This window comes from Schistocerca cancellata, chromosome 5 (genome assembly GCF_023864275.1).
Source record: "Schistocerca cancellata isolate TAMUIC-IGC-003103 chromosome 5, iqSchCanc2.1, whole genome shotgun sequence".
NCBI lineage: Eukaryota > Metazoa > Arthropoda > Insecta > Orthoptera > Acrididae > Schistocerca > Schistocerca cancellata.
Genome location: NC_064630.1, coordinates 432,389,792 through 432,411,518, shown reverse-complemented (window position 1 = coordinate 432,411,518; position 21,727 = coordinate 432,389,792). Strand labels below are relative to the sequence as shown.

The 21,727-nt window shown below is 43.9% G+C and overlaps 1 protein-coding gene across 1 annotated transcript in view; it reads right to left on the bottom strand.

The window, feature by feature from the left end:
• Positions 1-21,727, bottom strand: part of LOC126188588 (synaptotagmin-5) — a 207,431-nt gene that overhangs the window by 53,794 nt on the left and 131,910 nt on the right. Inside the window, exons 4-5 of the mRNA XM_049930190.1 lie at positions 18,477-18,730; positions 10,892-11,002 (exon numbers count right to left, since the gene is read on the bottom strand). Of these exons, the coding sequence (XP_049786147.1) occupies positions 10,892-11,002; positions 18,477-18,730 (365 nt within the window). The remainder of the gene's footprint in view (positions 1-10,891; positions 11,003-18,476; positions 18,731-21,727) is intronic.

The window sequence follows — 21,727 nt, the reverse complement described above, 5'->3', positions numbered from 1 at the left end:
TTTGTGAATCGAGCGAGCTGAGTGCGGCGTGGTGGGCTCGAGGGAGATAGAAAGTAAACTCACTTCAGAGAAGCACCTTACATTACAAGTTTTGTTTGGATTACTCTTGAGCTGACAGCTTTTCATGCGGAACATTTTAGCTGTAAAGAAAAGTTCCCATCTTGAAGTTTAATGTCACTTCTGCGTTCTAAGTCTGTTAGCCTGTGGCTATCAGAACTTTTAAGAGTTCTCAAAAGCGTGAGGGTGACAGAGCAGATAGACTTCCCAGGAGACAAAATCTGCAGCGCTCCAGTTACTGCGCGTTAGACACAGGTAGTGAATGTTGTCTTCGCGATTTGTGGTTCACTCGTTCTATCCAGAAGGGAAGCACTTATGCGTTTCTAGTATCGTGTGTCCAATATACTTTTGTAACCAGGGATAGCTTCATTCCTCAAATTTCCCGGCTATTCGCTATCACCTCGTAGAATCGGTGGTCCGCGTCTTTCCAAAACGATATTTCGACGTCGTAATTCGGCGTATTCATCAGTTATTTCCTGACACTGGACCACCGACAGTACAACCGATTCTACGAGGTTACAAGAGTCGTTTTGCTTTTAATATATGACTTTTAACATTTAAGAAACTCACCATTTATATACACCTACACACATCCACTCACGGACGCGCAATCTCACTCAACTTTGTGTTGTCACCGCCAGACACCACACTTGCTAGGTGGTAGCTTAAATCGGCCGCGGTCCATTAGTACATGTCGGACCCGCGTGTCGCCACTGTCAGTACTAGCAGACCTAGCGCCACCACATGGCAGGTCTAGGAAGACGGACTAGCACTCGCCCCAGTTGTACGGACGACATTGCTAGCGACTAGACGTACGAAGCCTTCCTCTCATTTGCCGAGAGACAGTTAGAATAGCCTTCAGCTAAGTCCATAGCTACGACCTAGCAAGGCGCAGTTAACCATATCTGGAGAGAGTCTTACTTGTATTCACCATAGAGATGTACCACACAAGAGAATAAAGTTAAGTATTCCCAAAGCAACGTACTTTTCTTATTAGCACTCATTGAGCATCCTGTTTCAGACTTCACGATATTCTGGGTGAGCTGATAGCGTGCCTATTCGGCCCTTCTAAATAACACTGTGTCGGCACTTCTGTCGACACATAACAAACTTTGTGTGCGACATGCACGCACGGTCGCTCTCTCTCTCTCTCTCTCTCTCTCTCTCTCTCTCACACACACACACACACACACACAGAGAGAGAGAGAGAGAGAGAGAGAGAGAGAGAGAGAGAGGGGGGGGGGGGGCAGAGCAGGGGAAAAGGAATTAATAAGTTACAGTCTGCAGTCCATTGTTTTGTAGGTAATCCGTGTCATCATGGACAGTATTCGTTAAGGTGGACAGTGAAGGTATGTGAATCTCTGACCAGCGTTTAAAACCAGAAACAGTGGATAGGTCAAATGTGTCAGGTTTCGTACAAGGCAAGGCATGCACACGTACATGTTATTTAATAATAAAAAATCCACTAAGCAAACAGTCACTGACAGGACTAGTTGACAGAAATCCTCGAAGCCAAATAATTATTCAACATATTTAAATTGGTTAGTTAGTGTATATTGTTTAAATAAAAAATTCGATTAGCGTGAATACCATCGACTTTTGCTGAATTTTAGCGAGTGATTGGGTGTTCAGACGCTTAGACGAAAAAACAGTCTGAGTGTTTGGTTAGAAAAGCTGTGCTACAATGGACAGTCTTACGCTGTTCGAATTTTGTTACAGCAATGTTCATAGCATATAGTTTTGAACAGAAATAACATTTGATCCACAGTAGAAAATAATTTTAGTATGTGTTATTGTATTTGTTACGATGTTTGGTGAATTACATGAAATATTATTTTTTATTACATGTTCTGCTCGAAGGCAAGTCTTCACACAGTGCTTTTCATGCCCTTCTGTCTTCTGTCGCCCTCTTCATTTACATTTAGCTTCCATCTCCTTTAATGTCATCAACTTTCTCGTATCTTCTCCTTCCTTTCATGCTTCTCCCACAAGCTAATCCTTCCAATGCATTCATCTTTCAACAATCCCATCGTAACCTTTGACCAAGCCAATTCTACTCTCTCCCTCTCTACTTTTTTAATTTTTTAACAAAGAAAGTGGCTCAACTGGCTCCGGTTGCATTGATCTACGACTACATCCTCCAGTATTAATGTGTGGGAAACCGAGAGGCGAACTTATACCAATGAGCTAACAGCAGAAACGCAAATGCTCTTTTTGTTGGTCAGGGAATAATCTGCCTGAAGGCGCTAGAGCCAGCTGTTACCTTAACAAAAAACAGCTGTTACCCCTGTTACCTTAATTATGGGCCTCTGTTGGTTATGTCGAGGTTGCTGTATCGCATCAGGCCTGCTGTAAGCACGTGGTGGCTAGCTTCCAAGCGTACGAACTCGTAACTCTGAGTCATAAACCAGTTGTCTTGTAGGCTTGGGAACGCTGAGCAAAGGCATTTAAGCAGGGGTTCGCATTACGGTAAAGGATAAGTAATAACTATCCGCCCTGCCCCACTCAAACAAAGTAGAGGGGACAACTGTTAATTTTTTTAAAGTCACAAGTCCTCTGACTGGTTTGATGCGACCTGCCACAAGTTCCTCTCTTGAGCTAACCTTTTCGCTCAGAGCAGCACTTGCAACTTAAGTCCCCAATCATTTGTTGACTTGTCGGATGTATCACAATCTCTATCTTCTCTATACCATAGAAGTTATTCCCTCATGTTTTAACAGATGGCTTATCATCCTCTCCTTTCTTCTTGTCTGTGTTTTACATATATTCCTTTCCTCGCCGATTCTACGGAGAACCTCCTCATTACTTATCAGTCCAACTAATTTTCAACATCCTTCTGTAGCATCGAATCTCAAAAGCTTCTATTCTCTTCTGTTCCGGTTTTTCCACAGTACATGTCTCACTACCATACAATGCTGTGCTTCAAACGTGCATTATCAGAAATTTCTTCTTCAAATTAAGACCTATGATTGATAGTAGTAGACTTCTCTGGCCAGGAATGCCCTTTTTGCCAGTGATAATCTGCTTTTATGTTCTTACTCCGTCCGTCATGGGCTAGACAGAAGAATTCCTTAACTTTATCTACTGCGTGATCACCAATTATGATGTTAAGTTTCTCGCCGTTCTCACTTTCTGTTACTTCTCATTACTTTCGCTTTTCTTCGATTTTTCTCTCAATCCATATTCTGTACTCATTAGACTGCTCATTCCATTCATCACATCCTGTAATACTTCTTCACTTTCACTGAGGATTGTTGGGTTGGCAGAAGAGCCAACACCGTGTTACTAGAGGAAGGCGAAATGCACGCGTTTTAGCTCACGCAGGCTGGCGTGAGGAGAGAAGCACTATACTGACGTGAGGTCTGGAACATGACAAGGAATTAGAATTCAGAAAGCGGACGTAATTAGTTTCATACTTAACTTTAATCCATTAATGATGAACGTCGCTCTTGACGGTACATGAGTCACAATATTATCTGTTCAGAAGACATAGTAATTGAATATGGCGCCTTGCTAGGTCGTAGCAAATGACGTAGCTGAAGGCTATGCTAAACTGTCGTCTCGGGGCAAATGAGAGCGTATGAAGTCAGTGAACCATCGCTAGCAAAGTCGGCTGTACAACTGGGGCGAGTGCTAGGGAGTCTCTCTAGACCTGCCGTGTGGCGGCGCTCGGTCTGCAATCACTGATAGTTGCGACACGCGGGTCCGACGTGTACTAACGGACCGCGGCCGATTTAAAGGCTACCACCTAGCAAGTGTGGTGTCTGGCGGTGACACCACAAGGATAGCAATATCATCAGCGAATCTTAGCATTGACACCTTTCATCTTGAATTTTAATCCCATCCGTGAGCCTTCTTTTATTTCCGTCATTACTTCTTTGACGTATGGATTGAACAGTAGGGGGGAAAGACTACATTCCTGTTTTACACCCTTTTTAATCCGTGCATCTCGTTCTTCGTCTTCCACTCGTACCCTCTTGGTTCCTGTACATATTGTATATTACCCGTCTTTCTCTATAGTTTACCCCTATTTTTCTAAGTATTTCGAACTTCTTGCACCATTTGACATTGTCCAACGATTTTTTCACGCAGACAAATGCTATGAACGTGTCATGATTTTTCTTCAGTCTTGCTTCCATTATCAACCACAATGTCAGAAAAGTCTATCTGATGTTAACGTTATTTATACTAAAAAAGGTAAGAAACCTTCCTGAGCGGCGATACACGAAGGGAGACGAGCGCACTTCAGTTGGTTTCGTGATGCCCTCGAGATTGAACGCCTGTACTTGCATCAGGGAAAAGTGGAATCCATACCCCCCCCCTTCCCTACTTTTTTTTTGTAACAGTTCTCTTGGCATCAGTCGTAGATGCCTGTGGCGGTCCATTTCCGATCAATAATACAGAATCTGCATCTTATCGTGTCTCCTCTTCGCAGTTAGCACTGGTAGCTCTATAATTCTCGTAGGACTAGTATTTTCTGTACAGTCCCTCTGCACCTCTTACGTACTTCTTCCGTAGTTGTTTACGTTCAATATAGAAAATACCTGACTACCGAATTTCAGTGATGGCTTCTTGGAATTTCCTTTTTTCCGAAGATTTCCTCAATTAGCCGAGTTCAACAGTGTCCCTACGCAGAGCCACGCCAATGTTGTGCGTTAACGTTACAGCAGACATGTGTGTCGACAGCGTGCAGCGCTTAAAAGTGACATACAGAGCTTCCGGTCCATGTAAGAGTACCCTGCCAAGAAAACGGTGAAAGCGTCAAAGGCAGCGGAGGCAGGGAAACAATCTTACGAAACTGTGAAACTGGCGGAAGAATGCACCCCTTTTCTCTTGGAGGCAAGCAATGGGTGAAGAAATAGCATCAGAACCTCAGAGAGGCGCCTGCAGACATCGCCGACTCGTAGTAAGCGACTGACTGAGGCTAGGAAACCGTACGCCTTTCTACATCTACATCTACATTTATACTCCGCAAGCCACCCAACGGTGTGTGGCGGAGGGCACTTTACGTGCCACTGTCATTACCTCCCTTTTGTGTTCCAGTCGCGTATGGTTCGCGGGAAGAACGACTGTCTGAAAGCCTCCGTGCGCGCTCGAACTCTCTAATTTTACATTCGTGATCTCCTCGTGAGGTATGAGTAGGGGGAAGCAATATATTCGATACCTCATCCAAAAACGCACCCTCTCGAAACCTGGACAGCAAGCTACACCGCGATGCAGAGCGCCTCTCTTGCAGTCTGCCACTTGAGTTTGCTAAACATCTCCGTAACGCTATCACGGTTACCAAATAACCCTGTGACGAAACGCGCCGCTCTTCTTTGGATCTTCACTATCTTCTCCGTCAACCCGATCTGGTACGGATCCCACACTGATGAGCAATACTCAAGTATAGGTCGAACGAGTGTTTTGTAAGCCACCTCCTTTGTTGATGGACTACATTTTCTAAGGACTCTCCCAATGAATCTCAACCTGGTACCCAACTTACCAACAATTAATTTTACATGATCATTCCACTTCAAATCGTTCCGCACGCATTCTCCCAGATATTTTACAGAAGTAACTGCTACCAGTGTTTGTTCCGCTATCATATAATCATACAATAAAGGATCCTTCTTTCTATGTATTCGCAATACATTACATTTGTCTATGTTAAGGGTAAGTTGCCACTCCCTGCACCAAGTGCCTATCCGCTGCAGATCTTCCTGCATTTCGCTACAATTTTCTAATGCTGCAACTTCTCTGTATACTACAGCATCATCCGCGAAAAGCCGCATGGAACTTCCGACACTATCTACTAGGTCATTTATAGATATTGTGAAAAGCAATGGTCCCATAACACTCCCCTGTGGCACATCAGAGGTTACTTTAACGTCTGTAGACGTCTCTCCATTGATAACAACATGCTGTGTTCTGTTTGCTAAAAACTCTTCAATCCAGCCACACAGCTGGTCTGATATTCCGTAGGCTCTTACTTTGTTTATCAGGCGACAGTGCGGAACTGTATCGAACGCCTTCCGGAAGTCAAGGAAAATAACATCTACCTGGGAGCCTGTGTCTAATATATCCTGGGTCTCATGAACAAATAAAGCGAGTTGGGTCTCACACGATCGCTGTTTCCGGAATCCATGTTGATTCCTACAGAGTAGATTCTGGGTTTCAAAAAACGACATGATACGCGAGCAAAAAACATGTTCTAAAGTTCTACAACAGATCGACGTCAGAGATATAGGTCTATAGTTTTGCGCATCTGCTGGACGACCCTTCTTGAAGACTGGGACTACCTGTGCTCTTTTCCAATCATTTGGAACCTTCCGTTCCTCTAGAGACTTGCGGTACACGGCTGTTAGAAGGGGGGGCAAGTTCTTTCGCGTATTCTGTGTAGAATCGAATTGGTATCCCGTCAGGTCCAGTGGACTTTCCTCTCTTGAGTGATTCCAGTTGCTTCTCTATACCTTGGACACTTATTTCGATGTCAGCCATTTTTTCGTTTGTGCGAGGATTTAGAGAAGGAACTGCAGTGCGGTCTTCCTCTGTGAAACAGCTTTGGAAAAAGGTGTTTAGTATTTCATCTTTACGCGTTTCATCCTTTGTTTCAATGCCATCATCATCCCGGAGTGTCTGGATATGCTGTTTCGAGCCACTTACTGATTTAACGTAAGACCAGAACTTCCTAGGATTTTCTGTCAAGTCGGTACATTGAATTTTACTTTCGAATTCACTGAAGGCTTCACGCATAGCCCTCCTTACGCTAACTTTGACATCGTTTAGCTTCTCTTTGTCTGAGAGGTTTTGGCTGCGTTTACACTTGGAGTGAAGCTCACTTTGCTTTCGCAGTAGTTTCCTAACTTTGTTGTTGAACCACGGTGGGTTTTTCCCGTCCCTCACAGTTTTACTCGGCACGTACCTGTCTAAAGCGCATTTTACGATTGCCTTGAACTTTCCTTTGTGAAAAGGAAAGGGATACTAACTTGTTACAATCTCTCAAGAAGTACATAGTATGTCTCTTACATAAAAGATCCCGGAGGCAAAGCTTCGCCTCGCTCGGATCGTGGATAGAGTAATAATTGAGAGGGAGTACTCACAAAATATGAAATACATTCAAAGACAAAAATGAACGACCGTGCAGGAGTTACACAAATTGGTCACAAAGTGATTTTCATACAGGTATATTAAAAAATGCAAAATTTAAACTTTGACAACCGGCAGATGAATGTGTGACGCTGCAACGTGATTTCACCGCGCAGCTGGCAACAACAGTAAACAGGCGACAGAGCATAAAGTCTTTGCGAATTTTATACCGTGTACTCAAGTGGACAGTAACTATGCATCGTAGACATGAGCGTGAACAGTATGCGCAGATGTCAGACTTTGAGAGAGGACGTGTAGTTGGGTTCAAAGAAGCCAGTTGGAGTAACCGACATTTGAATAGGAGCAATTCCACTATTCGATAATGTTGGCAGGAACGGGTGAACCATATCCGAATGCATCATCAGGAAGTAAGCGGTGCTTCAGTGACAAGGACCATCAACAGGCGACTCACAGAGAGGGAACTGAGCTCATACACCGACTACACTCGATGTCTGTACACCAACCACTATGTTCTCAGTGGCGTCGTGCCTGGAATCTCATGGACTGGAGTAAAATTGTCTTCAGTGATGAGTCCCGCTTCGAAGTGAGCCTTGCTGACCAGCGAAGACGTGTGTGTAGACGTCCCGGACAGCGGTGAGATAGCAGCCTCACTGGCGCCCGCCAACCAAGAGTGATGGTGTGGGGTGCCATTTCATTTCATAGCAGGACCTCTCTGGTTGTCTTTCGTGGCGCCCTTGCAGCACAGCGGTACGTCGACGATATCCTACGTCCCGTTTTGTTATCCGGCTGAGAATGCACATTCCCCTGACATTTGTAGGATTCTTTAAATTTTTGAGACTGAGGTATCGTTGGAACCTTTTCGCACCTTCGGGCATAGATGATATTATGTCAAGGCCGCACAACAGCACAAGAACGGCCTACATAATCTACCAGACAAATACCCCGAAGTACTCTTTAAAATTCTTTGATTTTAAGTTAAACACTGAACTTCAAATTCTCAATCGGCTCCTCATTTGCTGTATATACTTCGAGCATCATTCGAAAGGTGGTCAACTGTTGGTTTCGAGCATCATTCGAAAGACGCATCAAATGCTTGTCTAATTTATTTTGTTTCTTACTTGTAGACAAATCGTTTCACAAAATGTCTGACTGATTTCTTTCAAAAACAAAAAAATTGTTTTTTTTTGTGTTATGTCCAGAAAGCGTGATCTTTTTGACGCCTGGTTTTCTTTCGTAACATCTTTTGTTCTCGAAATGTCCTGAATTCAGTCCTTGGTTTGAATGAAGTCATTTTGACAGCTAAATATCGCTACAATGCAACTTTCTGTGTGCGGAACAGCTAGGTCTTAAAAAGATGTGCTTTATGACACCTCATTTGTCTCCATAGAGTCTTGTGTTCTCCAAATGCCTTAACTTTAGGACTCGATTCGAAGGACGCCTTTTTGACACTTAAATATCACTCCATTGCATCCTTTTACGTACAAAGTAGGTGGACCTTGAAGAGATATCATTTACGTAGTAAGCAACAGCTACTCGTGAAATATTTCAATTGTGCCTCAAATCACTAATTAGGCTACTCTTAATTGCCCTGATTATTTTCAAGCACTTAAACCCTTTTTTTGCTGGTCAGTTTGCTACCTCAATTGTCCATTTCCCACTCATCGTTTGGCTATGGAAATTCGGACAAAAATCCGTTGTGTAATTTACGGGGAGCTCTGTTTTTGCTCCGCTCAAACATTTGACCAGAAACACATGACATCCAAGAGACTTAGTTAGTATTTTACAACTAGACTTATTAAAAAATATTGTGTTTGGACAGATTTAGTTTTAGAAATATTGTACTCCACACCTTGTGTAGTGCATTGTAACTGACCATGAAAAGTTACATAAATTTTAAATTCGAAAATTACACAAAAAGTACCAAGAAACAAACACTAATACTGTCATAATCTTTGATGGAACAGAAGATGCCCACATTAAGTGGCAAGAAATGAATATCTAGATGTTACAGAAAGAAGGAAAGAAGGTTGAGACGGAACGAAAGCTCGGGTTGGGGAATGATGAACCGGGAAATCGGCGAAACCACTCTGAACCGCCGTCATCCACAGTGTGAGTCGACTGACAGAGAAAGAGGCTGTTTCGACAGTTTGAAGCATTGCAAACTTTCTGTGAGCAATACAGTGAATCGATCATGAGAGCAAATCCTTTCTCTTCTGTACAAGATCTGTGTAGCTTCTGTTGCCACGACGTTTCATTGCTTTCTGCCATGTAACGTTGTCCACTATAAATGTAGTTCTCTAAAGAAAGAACAACGCAATCGTATTTCAGATGCGTATAACCAGACATCACAGTTATTACTTAGATTTGTTATCTATTTGAAGCTTTATGGTCTCAAGGATTATGCTGTAATTGAAGGGTAACATTTAACAGAACCATTTCAATTTATTCACAACAGTGGTTACTCATAGTTTGGATTGCCTACCTGTAATTTATTTTTTACTTCTGAAGTTCATTATAGAAACTGGAAAAATTTCTAGTTTAATCTGCAGGAAGAATATCATATTTATTTCTCACCGGTTTTGCCTGATGTTCACGCCTACGATTCGTTTAATTACAGAGCAGAGATTTCTTCACCGTGTGTTATCTTAAATGCACATCAAGACAATCTTTCTATTTTTGCGGTTAAAATCAAAGGCGGTTTGCTAGCAGAATGAATGAGACTGGTGAGTTTTGTTTTTCTTCCCTTTTTCAGAAAAGTTGAGGGATGCACTTAGAGAAGCCGTACTTCTTTGCAGTCTCATTGTTTCTTAGCCAGGCATCAATGCTTTTAATAAAGTTATATGATATGGAGCAAGGACATAGAATAAGACATAGGTAGAGTAATGCCAGATCTCTTTCGGAAACTTAAGCTACAAACGAATGGCCTATGTTGGGGCAATGCGTTCTTATGTGGGATAGTTATCAGGTTGAACTAGCAAGCGACATTGAGGGCATCCAACAAGAGCAGTGGGAAAGGTGATAAGCTTATTTGAATTTTTGGAGAATGTATCTACAATGATGCAAACATTGAACCAGGACTTAAAAAAACCGTGTAATATCTCGTGAAAACTGCTTATAATTTACCAAGAACAAATTTTAGAACAAAACATATATATTCTTTGGCGTACTACCGCACGAGCCACGAAAATGAAAGCAGTTAACAGTTCACACAGATGGTGATTATTTCCAAATACTATCAATGCAGGGAATAGTAACAAACGTTAATGTATGGTCTGCTACAATGTACCCTCTGCCACACATTTGGACGTGAGCTGAGAGTATAGATGTTGATGCAGAATTGCAACACATTTCCGCTGCGTGAGGTTTTAAATATGACAACTTGAATACATACTGCTGCGGGACGAATAAGTATAGGCACGGATTTGGGGAATTCTTGAAAATTTTGCGCAGCTATGACCCTAAGGTAGAAGATAAGGAACCGATGGACACATCGGGTAGTGGGCACTGGCAATGTTGTTATTAAGCAAACAGTTCTGTGAGGCAGGTTTATGATACTGCTCGCAGGCTAGAAAGCTAGTCGTGGTGGGCACAATAAACAAATGTGGCGACGACGACTGTGGAGTAATTGGGCCCAAAAGTTACACGATGGACTGGAAGCTAAGATTCGACACAGATAACAGCAGATATTGATTAGAGAATATTTTTTTGCAATTCTAACAACGGCTGCACGTGCTGGCGAACTCACCTCCAGAAGACGCACCGTCAGGATTCCGGCTGATGGGTCGTAGGCCAGCGCCATCTGGATGGAGCCCACTGGCTCCTCGGGCAGACTGGGAGACCTGGTTGTCAGTGCCTGCTGCAACACAAGCCACACCACTGTATCACTGACTACGCAGCGGACATTTCTGCAATGCGTGTGGTGAGATGATAATATCAGGCCTTACTAGCTGGTACATCAGGATTAGCAAATAATAACGGCTGTTGAAAGGCGTCAGTTACCATGACTTTATTCTGAATACTATATGACTCAGCTCCAAGTGCCTGTATATGCACTACCTCTGGTGATGTTCACTAATTTTCCATGTTGCGGTATCGACGGCGTCTTCGTCGGCCGCATCTGGGTCGCCTCGCGCCGCTCACGCGTACAGGGAGGCGGCACTTTCAAATCTCCCGTCAGCGCGCCGCCAGGCGACCTCGCTCTTAATCGCCCGTTGTGGCGCCACCGCAGGACGCTAAATTCACGTGACACCATTGCCCGCAACTCTATGTGGACTGGGTGTCCTTTTAACTGTCAGCAGTTCAGAGTTCACCTTGAGAAGCTGCATCTACAGACTTTATCAACCTTAGTGTGGCAGGATGCAGTGAGAACAATACATCGACGTATCTCGACACTACTGAACTGTATGTGTCAGTGTCTTATCACAGTGTATCAGCATCCAAGACTGTTTGTAAGCGTAGAGAACATTACACTCTTTGTGTACAGGTTGTTACAGGATGAATTGTCACTGTTCGTGGATCCGACAGAAACTATCATTCGAAGCCAAAAAATGTTGCAAACAAGGGCTCTAAAATGCGTGTCTTACGTACGTATGAGCACTACTTCAGCTTCGATAATGTGAAACGAATGTCTTGTGCTGAAAGCTCTTGGCTATCCATATTTTTGGAGGGGTAATGTGGACCAAGCCAAGAGGAGATAGTGAACTTGGTTCTAAAAAGGGTACCTTAAGAGCTATGAGCTCTTGTTCAATGGAAGAGACGGGTTTCATGTTAGCGAAAATGAACAAGAACTGCCAAGTGCCAAGTATCGTCGCCGGAGTGCATCATGGTCGCATGAAGTGAAAATGGCGACGCCACAGCAGTGTGCACAAGCAGTAGTGTGGTTTGCAGAAACATAATCGCCGGTTTCTATACAAAGAAATTATCGTTGTGTGTATGAATGTGATCCACCTGATGTGAAAATAAGTAAGGAATGGTATAGCAAGTTCCTGGCAGCAGGAAGTGTTCTGAAAAATTCTGGCGGTGCACATTACAGAGTTTCAGAAGAGACAGTGGAGGACATCAGACAAACGTTTCTCAGAAGCCTACGTAAATCAATTCGTCAAGCATCTAGGCAACTTGATGTACCTCGATCAACACTGCATCGTGTAGTTCACCAGCGTCTTAGTACATGTGCTTACAAAATGCAAATTCTGCAACATCTGACGCTGAACGACAAACCACGCCAACAACAATTTGCTGCGGATATGCTGCATCGTGTCGATATGGATGCCAGATCCCGGGAAAGATGTTTATTCTCAGATGAGGCAACCTTTCATCCATCAGGAAGGGTTAATAGGCATGATGTTCGGATTTGGAGTTCACAAAATCCGCACGTTGTCATTGAACATGTTCGTGATGGCCCTAAACTAAACGTCTGGTGCGGGCTAATGCACGACAGGATTGTTGGACCGTTCTTCGATGCGGAACAAACAGTGAATGGGTCAGTGTATCTGGTCATGTTGGAGCAATTTGTGTATCCTCAGATACAAGACTTGCAACCCAACATCATTTTTCAACAAGATGGAGCCCCGCCGCATTGGTCAACTGCTGTTCGCAAGTTCCTGGATAGGAAATTTCCCAATCGTTGGATCGGACGCGGAGGACCCATTGCCTGGCCACCACGTTCATCCGACGTTGCGCCGCTTGATTTCTTCATGTCATGATTCGTGAACGACCGCGTGTATGCGACCAAAGAGGACGATATTCCTACGTTGCGACATCGTATCACTAATGCGATTGCAAGAATAACAGAGTGAATGTTACAAAGAACTTGGCAAGAAATTGAATATAGACTCGATGCTCTTTGTGCTACAAATGGTTCACATGTAGAGGTGTATTGACGATAAATAAATAAATTCTTCGTGATGCTCTACAATGTGGTGCATTTTTCATTGTCGTATCTACTGTGATTTTTTTTCTGTGTCTTTGAAATCAGGGAGGTTTGAGTGGGACACCTTGTATATAAAATTGTTTGAATTTCCTTTTGCATTCTTTGTAATTGTTTGTAGTCGTTACATCAATTTTTAACTGCCCGGCACTAGGTACGCTCAAAAAGTAACGGGAATTTTGTAATTGCACTTGTTATATTAATCCCATTTAGTGTTAATTATTTCTTTCGGTGAATCTACTATGAGTAAAACAATGATTTGTGTGTGGTACAAGCATTTTGAAAAATACTACGAAGACGTTAAAGAGGGAGAGCTCATTGGACGCTCCAACTCATCATCAAGTAATAAATCGTGGGAAATGTGAAAGAAATGATTATAAACGATCGCCGAATCACAACCACACAAATCACTGATGGTGTTGGCATACATTTTTTTCGCGTGTTTTGGATATGAAACGTGTGACAGCAAAATTTGTACGAAAATTGTTGAATTACGAACGAAGACAGCGGCGAATGCAAGTTGCACAGATCGCTAGACGAAGTCAACAATCCAGCAAACGTATTGAGCCGTGTCGTAACAAGTGATGAGACACGGGTTTACGGATACAATGTGGACAACCAGCGCTCAGTCGTCCCCGTAACAGCACTTCTGGATTGGCAAGACCGAACAGAAGCTCAAGTGCCGTCAAACGTGAAGGTTATCCTCACGGTATTCTTCAATTTTAACGGCATATTTCACCTTGAGTTGTCGCCACAAGGTCGAACGATCAATAAGCAATACTAGTTAGAGGTTCTGCGCCGTTTGCGTGAACGGATACGATAAAAAAATGCATAGATTTGTGACGAGGCAATTAATGGCTTTTGCACCACGAGAATACCCCTGCCCGAACTTGTTACTTGTTCGTGAATTTTTGGCAGAAAATAATACTGTAAAGATGTCCCAGTCTCCATATTCGCCAGACACTGCCCCGCGCGAGTTTCAGAAGTTCCCAATAAAAAAGAAAACCTTAAAAAGTCGTCGTTTTAGAAGCTCAGGTAAGCATAAAAACGCATAGCTGAGAGAGCTTAAAGCTGTCCCAAAGATAAGAGTCTCAGAAGAGTTTCAGGGATTGGAAAAATGCTGGCAGAAGAGTATGATACCAAATGTTGATAATTTTGAGGGGCATAACATTGATGTAGAGGAATAAAAGAAATTGTTTCCAAAAATTTTGTACGCAGGCAGTTCGGTCCGCGCAGTAGATTTTTCGAGAAAACGTCGGGATAAAATCATTACATCTACATCTACATAAGTACTCTGCAATTCACATTTAAGTGCTTGGCAGAGGGTTCATCGAACCACAATCATACTATCTCTCTACCATTCCACTCCCGAACAGCGAGCGGGAAAAACGAACACCTAAACCTTTCTGTTCGAGCTCTGATTTCTCTTATTTTATTTTGATGATCGTTCCTACCTATGTAGGTTGGGCTCAAAAAAATATTTTCGCATTCGGAAGAGAAAGTTGGTGACTGAAATTTCGTAAATAGATCTCGCCGCGACGAAAAACTTCTTTGCTTTAATGACTTCCATCCCAACTCGCGTATCATATCTGCCACACTCTCTCCCCTATTACGTGATAATACAAAACGAGCTGCCCTTTTTTGCACCCTTTCGATGTCCTCCGTCAATCCCACCTGGTAAGGATCCCACACTGTGCAGCAATATTCTAACAGAGGACGAACGAGTGTAGTGTAAGCTGTCTTAGTGTAAGCTGTCTCTTTAGTGGACTTGTTGCATCTTCTAAGTGTCCTACCAATGAAACGCAACCTTTGGCTCGCCTTCCCCACAATATTATCTATGTGGTCTTTCCAACTGAAGTTGTTCGTAATTTTAACACCCAGATACTTAGTTGAATTGACAACCTTGAGAATTGTACTATTTTTCAAGAAATCGAATTCCAACGGATTTCTTTTGGAACTCATGTGGATCACCTCACACTTTTTGTTATTTAGCGTCAACTGCCACCTGCCACACCATACACCAATCTTTTCTAAATCGCTTTGCAATTGACACTGGTCTTCGGATGACCTTACTAGACGGAAAATTACAGCATTATCTGCGAACAACCTAAGAGAACTGCTCAGATTGTCACCCAGGTCATTTATATAGATCAGGAACAGCAGAGGTCCCAGGACGCTTCCCTGGGGAACACCTGATATCACTTCAGTTTTACTCGATGATTTGCCGTCTATTACTATGAACTGCGACCTTCCTGACACGAAATCACGAATCCAGTCGCACAACTGAGACGATACCCCATAGGCTCGCAGCTTGATTAGAAGTCGCTTGTGAGAAACGGTGTCAAAAGCTTTCCGGAAATCCAGAAATACGGAATCAACCTGAGATCCCCTGTCGATAGCGGCCATTACTTTGTGCGAATAAAGAGCTAGCTGCGTTGCACAAGAACGATGTTTTCTGAAACCATGCGGATTACGTATCAATAGATCGTTCCCTTCGAGGTGATTCACAATGTTTGAATACAGCATATGCTCCAAAACCCTACTGCAAACCGACGTCAATGATATAGGTCTGTAGTTCGATGGATTACTCCTACTACCCTTCTTAAACACTGGTGCGACCTGCGCAATTTTCCAATCTGTAGGTACAGATCTATCGGTGAGCGAGCGGTTGTATATAATTGCTAAGTAGGGAGCTATTGTATCAGCGTAATCTGAAAGGAACCTAATAGGTATACAATCTTGATCTGAAGACTTGCCCGTATCAAGCGATTTGAGTTGCTTCGCAACCCCTGAGGTATCTACTTCTAAGAAACTCATGCTAGCAGCTGTTCGTGTTTCAAATTCTGTAATATTCCATTCGTCTTCCCTGGTGAAGGAATTTCGGAAAACTGCGTTCAATAACTCCGCTTTAGCGGCACAGTCGTCGGTAACAGTACCTTCGGCACTGCGCAGCGAAGGTATTGACTGCGTCTTGCCGCTTGTGTACTTTACATACGACCAGAATTTCTTCGGATTTTCTACCAAATTTCGAGACAATGTTTCGTTGTGGAACCTATTAAAGGCATCTCGCATTGAAGTCCGTGCCAAATTTTGCGCGTCTGTAAATTTTAGCCAATCTTCGGGATTTCGCGTTCTTCTGAACTTCGCATGCTTTTTCCGTTGCCTCTGCAACAGCGTTCGGACCTGATTTGTGTACCATGGGGGATCAGTTCCATCTCTTACCAATTTATGAGGTATGAATCTCTCAATTGCTGTTGCTACTATATCTTTGAATTTAAGTCACATCTCGTCTACATTTGCATAGTCAGTTCGGAAGGAATGGAGACTGTCTTTTAGGAAGGCTTCTAGTGACACTTTATCCGCTTTTTTAAATAAAATAATTTTGCGTTTGTTTTTGGTGGATTTGGAAGAAACTGTATTGAGCCTAGCTACAACGACCCTGTGGTCACTAATCCCTGTATCAGTCATGATGCTCTCTATTAGCTCTGGATTGTTTGTGGCTAAGTGGTCAAGTGTGTTTTCGCAACCATTTACAATTCGCGTGGGTTCATGGACTAACTGCTCGAAATAATTTTCGGAGAAAGCATTTAGGACAATCTCGAAAGATGTTTTCTGCCTACCACCAGTTTTGAACAAATATTTTTGCCAACATATCGAGGGAAGGTTGAAGGCCCCACCAACTATAACCGTATGAGTGGGGTATTTATTTGTTACGAGACTCAAATTTTCTCTGAACTGTTCAGCAACTATATCATGGGAGTCTGGGGGTCAGTAGAAGGAGCCAATTATTAACTTAGTTCGGCTGTTAAGTATAACCTCTACCCATACCAATTCGCACGGAGTATCTACTTCGACTTCCAGACACAACACTCCACCACCAATTCTGCGTAATCTATCTTTCCTGAACACTGTCTGAGACTTCGTAAAAATTTCTGCAGAACTTATTTCAGGCTTTATCCAGCTTTCTGTACCTATAGCGATTTCAGCTTCTGTGCTTTCTATTAGCGCTTGTAGCTCAGGGGCTTTCCCAGCACAACTACAACAATTTACAACTACAATTCCGACTGTTCCTTGATCCAAGCACGTCCTGTATTTGCCATGCACCCTTTGAGATTGCAGCCCACCCCGTAGTTTCTCTAGGCCTTCTAACCTAAAAAACCGCCCAGTCCACGCCACACAGCCTCCGCTACCCGTGTAGCCGCCAGCTGAGTGTAGTGAACTCCTGACCTATTCAGCGGAACCCGAAACCCCACCACCCTATGGCGCATGTCAAGGAATCTGCAGCCAACACGGTCGCAAAACTGTCTGAGCCTCTGATTCAGACCCTCCACCCGGCTCTGCACCAAAGGTCCGCAGTCGGTTCTGTCAATGATGTTACAGATGGTGAGCTCTGCCTTCATCTCGTAAGCAAGACCGGCAGCCTTCACCAAATGAGATAGCCGCTGGAATCCAGAGAGAAGTTCCTCAGATCCAAAGCGACGCACGTCATTAGTGCCGATATGTGCCACCACCTGCAACTGGCTGTAACATTATAGTAACAATGAAAAATTAAAATTAATTTAATTATCGATCTCTTTAAGAGAACGGTTACACAAAGTAGTGTGTTGCTTACAAACAGATAAATAGTAAGTTTAGATTTTCGCTGCCCACTGTATGTCCGATGATGGGCCGGCTACGTAAACACTTTGCACCGTGTTTTCATTTCCTTTTTGACGCTGCCGTAGTTCTAGCATTCGCTGGGCGCTGGACTTTGTAGGCTTTTTGGATTCCTTTCGACGCAGTCCTCTCACTTGCGTTTTCTATAATTCCGAGGATATTTATGCGTCATATGAGCCAGCTTTCATTATTTTGTAATTTTCATTTTAATACTGATTTTCACTTGTACTAGGCTGATTTTCACTTTGTATTATCTCGCTTCGTCTCCTAGTAGTGCCCCGCAAGGTCTTAACAATGACACCGGAATCAGTGTCTGAGCCAAACGCGTTTCCACGCTTAACGATTTATAACTTTACATATAGTGAATTCGTAGCAATCAGACACATGCGCCTACACTGGTGCAGTGACCTCACAGGTAAAACAATTACTGCGCCACAAATACGTACGTACAGGACCTATCTGCTGCGGGCTCAACCACTGTTTACGTATTGTTAGTATCGTAATTATTACATACGCGAGTAATATCGACGTTTTCATGTGAAAAACGAAAAATTCCCTAATTTTTTGAACACATATCGTACTTACGTTTCTGTATAACATACTCTGCCGACAGATTCACAACAGATTGTAGGTGCCACAGCGGGACGCAACGAGAAGGAGAGACTGGTACAACACGGGGATACAGAAAACTGAGAGGAGCAATCTCGGTTACACGGAGCTGAACGCAGGTAGCTGGGGTTGGGGTTACCTTCTGGTAGAGGGAGGTGTCTATCTTCGTGTGGTCCAGCTTGGTGTGCATGGAGGAGACGCGTGGCCGCGCAGGCGCCGTGGCCAGCACCACGTGCTTGTCGCTGCGAGCCAGCGGCAGCGCCACCGCCCCCGCCTCCGCCGCCACCGCTGTGGGCGCCTCCGGCGTCACCGCCCCCGGCGTCGGCTGCTGCTGCTGTTGCTGTACGTGCTGCGGCGACAGCGGCAAGCCCTGCGGCGTGCACGGGCTCGACTCTGCAAAAGGCACACAGCTTTCATCCTACGCGTGTTCCGTCCAATATATGAGGGCTAGGCATAAAGCTTTAATTCTGACCATCAGAAGTAGACTATCGTTAAGTGCAACAATGACAGTTTTGAAGTTTTTATTGCAGGTGGCTTGTTTAAGTCGAACCGCCTTAGGGGTAAACTATTATACACTAGTGGCCATTAAAATTGCTACACTACGAAGATGACATGCTACAGACGCGAAATTTAACCGTCAAGAAGAAGATGCTGTGATATGCAAATGATTAGCTTTTCAGAGCATTCACACAAGGTTGGCGCCGGTGGCGACACCTACAACGTGCTGACATGAGGAAAGTTTCCAACCGATTTCTCATAAACAAACAGCAGTTGATCGGCGTTGCCTGGTGAAACGTTGTTGTGATGCCTCGCGTAAGGAGGAGAAATGCGTACCATCACGTTTCCGACTTTGATAAAGGTCGGATTGTAGCCTATGCGATTTCGGTTTGTCGTATCGCGACATTGCTGCTCGCGTTGGTCGAGATCCAATGACTGTTAGCAAAATATGGAATCGGTGGGTTCAGGAGGGTAATACGGAACGCCGTGCTGAATCCCAACGGCCTCGTATCACTAGCAGTCGAGATGACAGGCATCTTATCCGCATGGCTGTAACGGATCGTGCAGCCACGTCTCGATCCCTGTGTCAACAGATGGGGACGTTTGCAAGACAACAACCATCTGAACGAGCATTTCGACGACGTTTGCAGCGGTATGGACTATCAGCTCGGAGACCATGGCTGCGGTTACCCTTGACGCTGCGTCACAGACAGGAGCGCCTGCGATGGTGTACTCAACGACGAACCTGGGTGCACGAATGGCAAAGCGTCATTTTTTTCGGATGAATCCAGGTTCTGTTTACTGCATCATGATGGTCGCATCCATGTTTGGCGACATCGCGGTGAACGCACATTGGAAGCGTGTATTCGTCACCGCCATACTGGCGTGTCACCCGGCGTGATGGTACGGGGTGCCATTGGTTACACGTCTCGGTCACCTCTTGTTCGCATTAACGGTACTTTGAACAGTGAACGTTACATTTCAGATGTGTTACAACCCGTGGCTCTACCCTTCATTCGATCCCTGCGAAACCCTACATTTCAGCAGGACAATACGCGACCGCATGTTGCAGGTGCCGTACGGGTCTTTCTGGATACAGAAAATGTTCGACTGCTGCCCTGGTCAGCACATTCTCCAGATCTCTCACCAATTGAAAACGTCTGGTCAATGGTGGCCGAGCAACTGGCTCGTCACAATACGCCAGTCACTACTCTTGATGAACTGTGGTTTCGTGTTGAAGCTGCATAGGCAGCTGTACCTGTACACGCCATCCAATCTCTGTTTGACTCAATGCCCAGGCGTATCAAGGCCGTTATTACGGCCAGAGGTGGTTGTTCTTGGTACCGATTTCTCAGGATCTATGCACCCAAATTACGTGAAAATGTAATCACATGTCAGTTCTAGAATAATATATTTGTCCAATGAATACCCGTTTATCATCTGCATTTCTTCTTGGTGTAGCAATTTTAATGGCCAGTAGTGTATGTGTATGTTTCGCATAAAAGAAATCTGGCTGTTTGACACTATTGTACGTGCAAGCGGAAACCAGCCGAAAATAATGGCAAGTGATGATACGACAACTCAGCCGAATGCAGTCTGTTGCGCTCCTTATCGTATTAGCTGCAACGACAGTTTACCGGCCAGTCGGAGTGGCCGAGCGGTTCTAGGCGCTACAGTCAGGAACCGCGCGACCGCTACGGTCGCAGGTTCGAATGCTGCTTCGGGCATGGATGTGTGTGATGTCCTTAGGTTAGTTAGGTTTAATTAGTTCTAAGTTCTAGGGGACTGATGACCTCAGAAATTAAATCCCATAGTGCTTAGAGCCATTTGAACCATTTTTGACAGTTTACCTCGCAATGATATAGTACTTCATAGGCATTGTTAATCAACTGCAAATAGCAAATTGCAGTAGGTTCTTATGTCTGGAACAGCATTTTATGACCGACTCGAAGATTAAAACGGAGTCTATTAGTGGCAGAAGTAAAAGGATCGTGGAATTAGGGCTAAATTCAGGTAAGCAAATGTGTAAGTATTTCAGTTAATTCAAGTACTAACATTCTGTCACACAATCTCAATCCACCACCAACCAAGATCTGTCAGTCAATATGAATAGATATTTCTGAATGCAAGATATTAATTCGTTTTAATGGAAAGTAACAAAGCTCTCAATGTGCATTCCCCGATTTCCCGAGGATAATAATCTGGACGCTTTACCGCCAGTTGACGGTACTAACATCGTCGAAACTTCCTCGGACCCTTATACAACTACAGTAGCAGCTCTTCCTTCTGACAACAATGAGTGGCCGGAATATCCAGAACTGACGCCATAGGAATGCTTATCGTACAATCAACCAAAGGAGCACCTCTATTACTCACAGCGTGTCATCTGTATCCAGCAAAATTCATCACATTTCTCATAATAATGCTATTTTACTACTTTACTTAAGAAAATGGACTGCGAATGAACTGAGTGTTGTGACCTTGCCTTATGACTTCCTTATTGATGGGATTGATACGTTGCTAAGAAATGTAGTATCCCAGGTATACAATTTTCAGTTTTCGTTTTGGTTGGCCATGTGTTATAAGCTGCCGAGAATTCTTCCGGGTTGTAAGGCCGTGGTCCGTGGAACTCTTCTATCCCTGACGTTTCGTCCAAAGCTTCGTTGGATATCTTCGGAGGCGCTCCTGGTTGTGCTGAGTTTTGCCGACTGACGAGTCGGACGTCAAAGAACGACCTAAATATCGCGGAAAGTGGGCGTGGTCTGGATTTCAAGTGATAGCAGTGATGAACCTTGTCAAGGATAAAGTATCGATCATAGTACGTCAAAGATAAAAACTTCTTATCGTTTCTGTAGCGCCACTTTCCGTATATCGCAGAGTTTCATAGCTTCT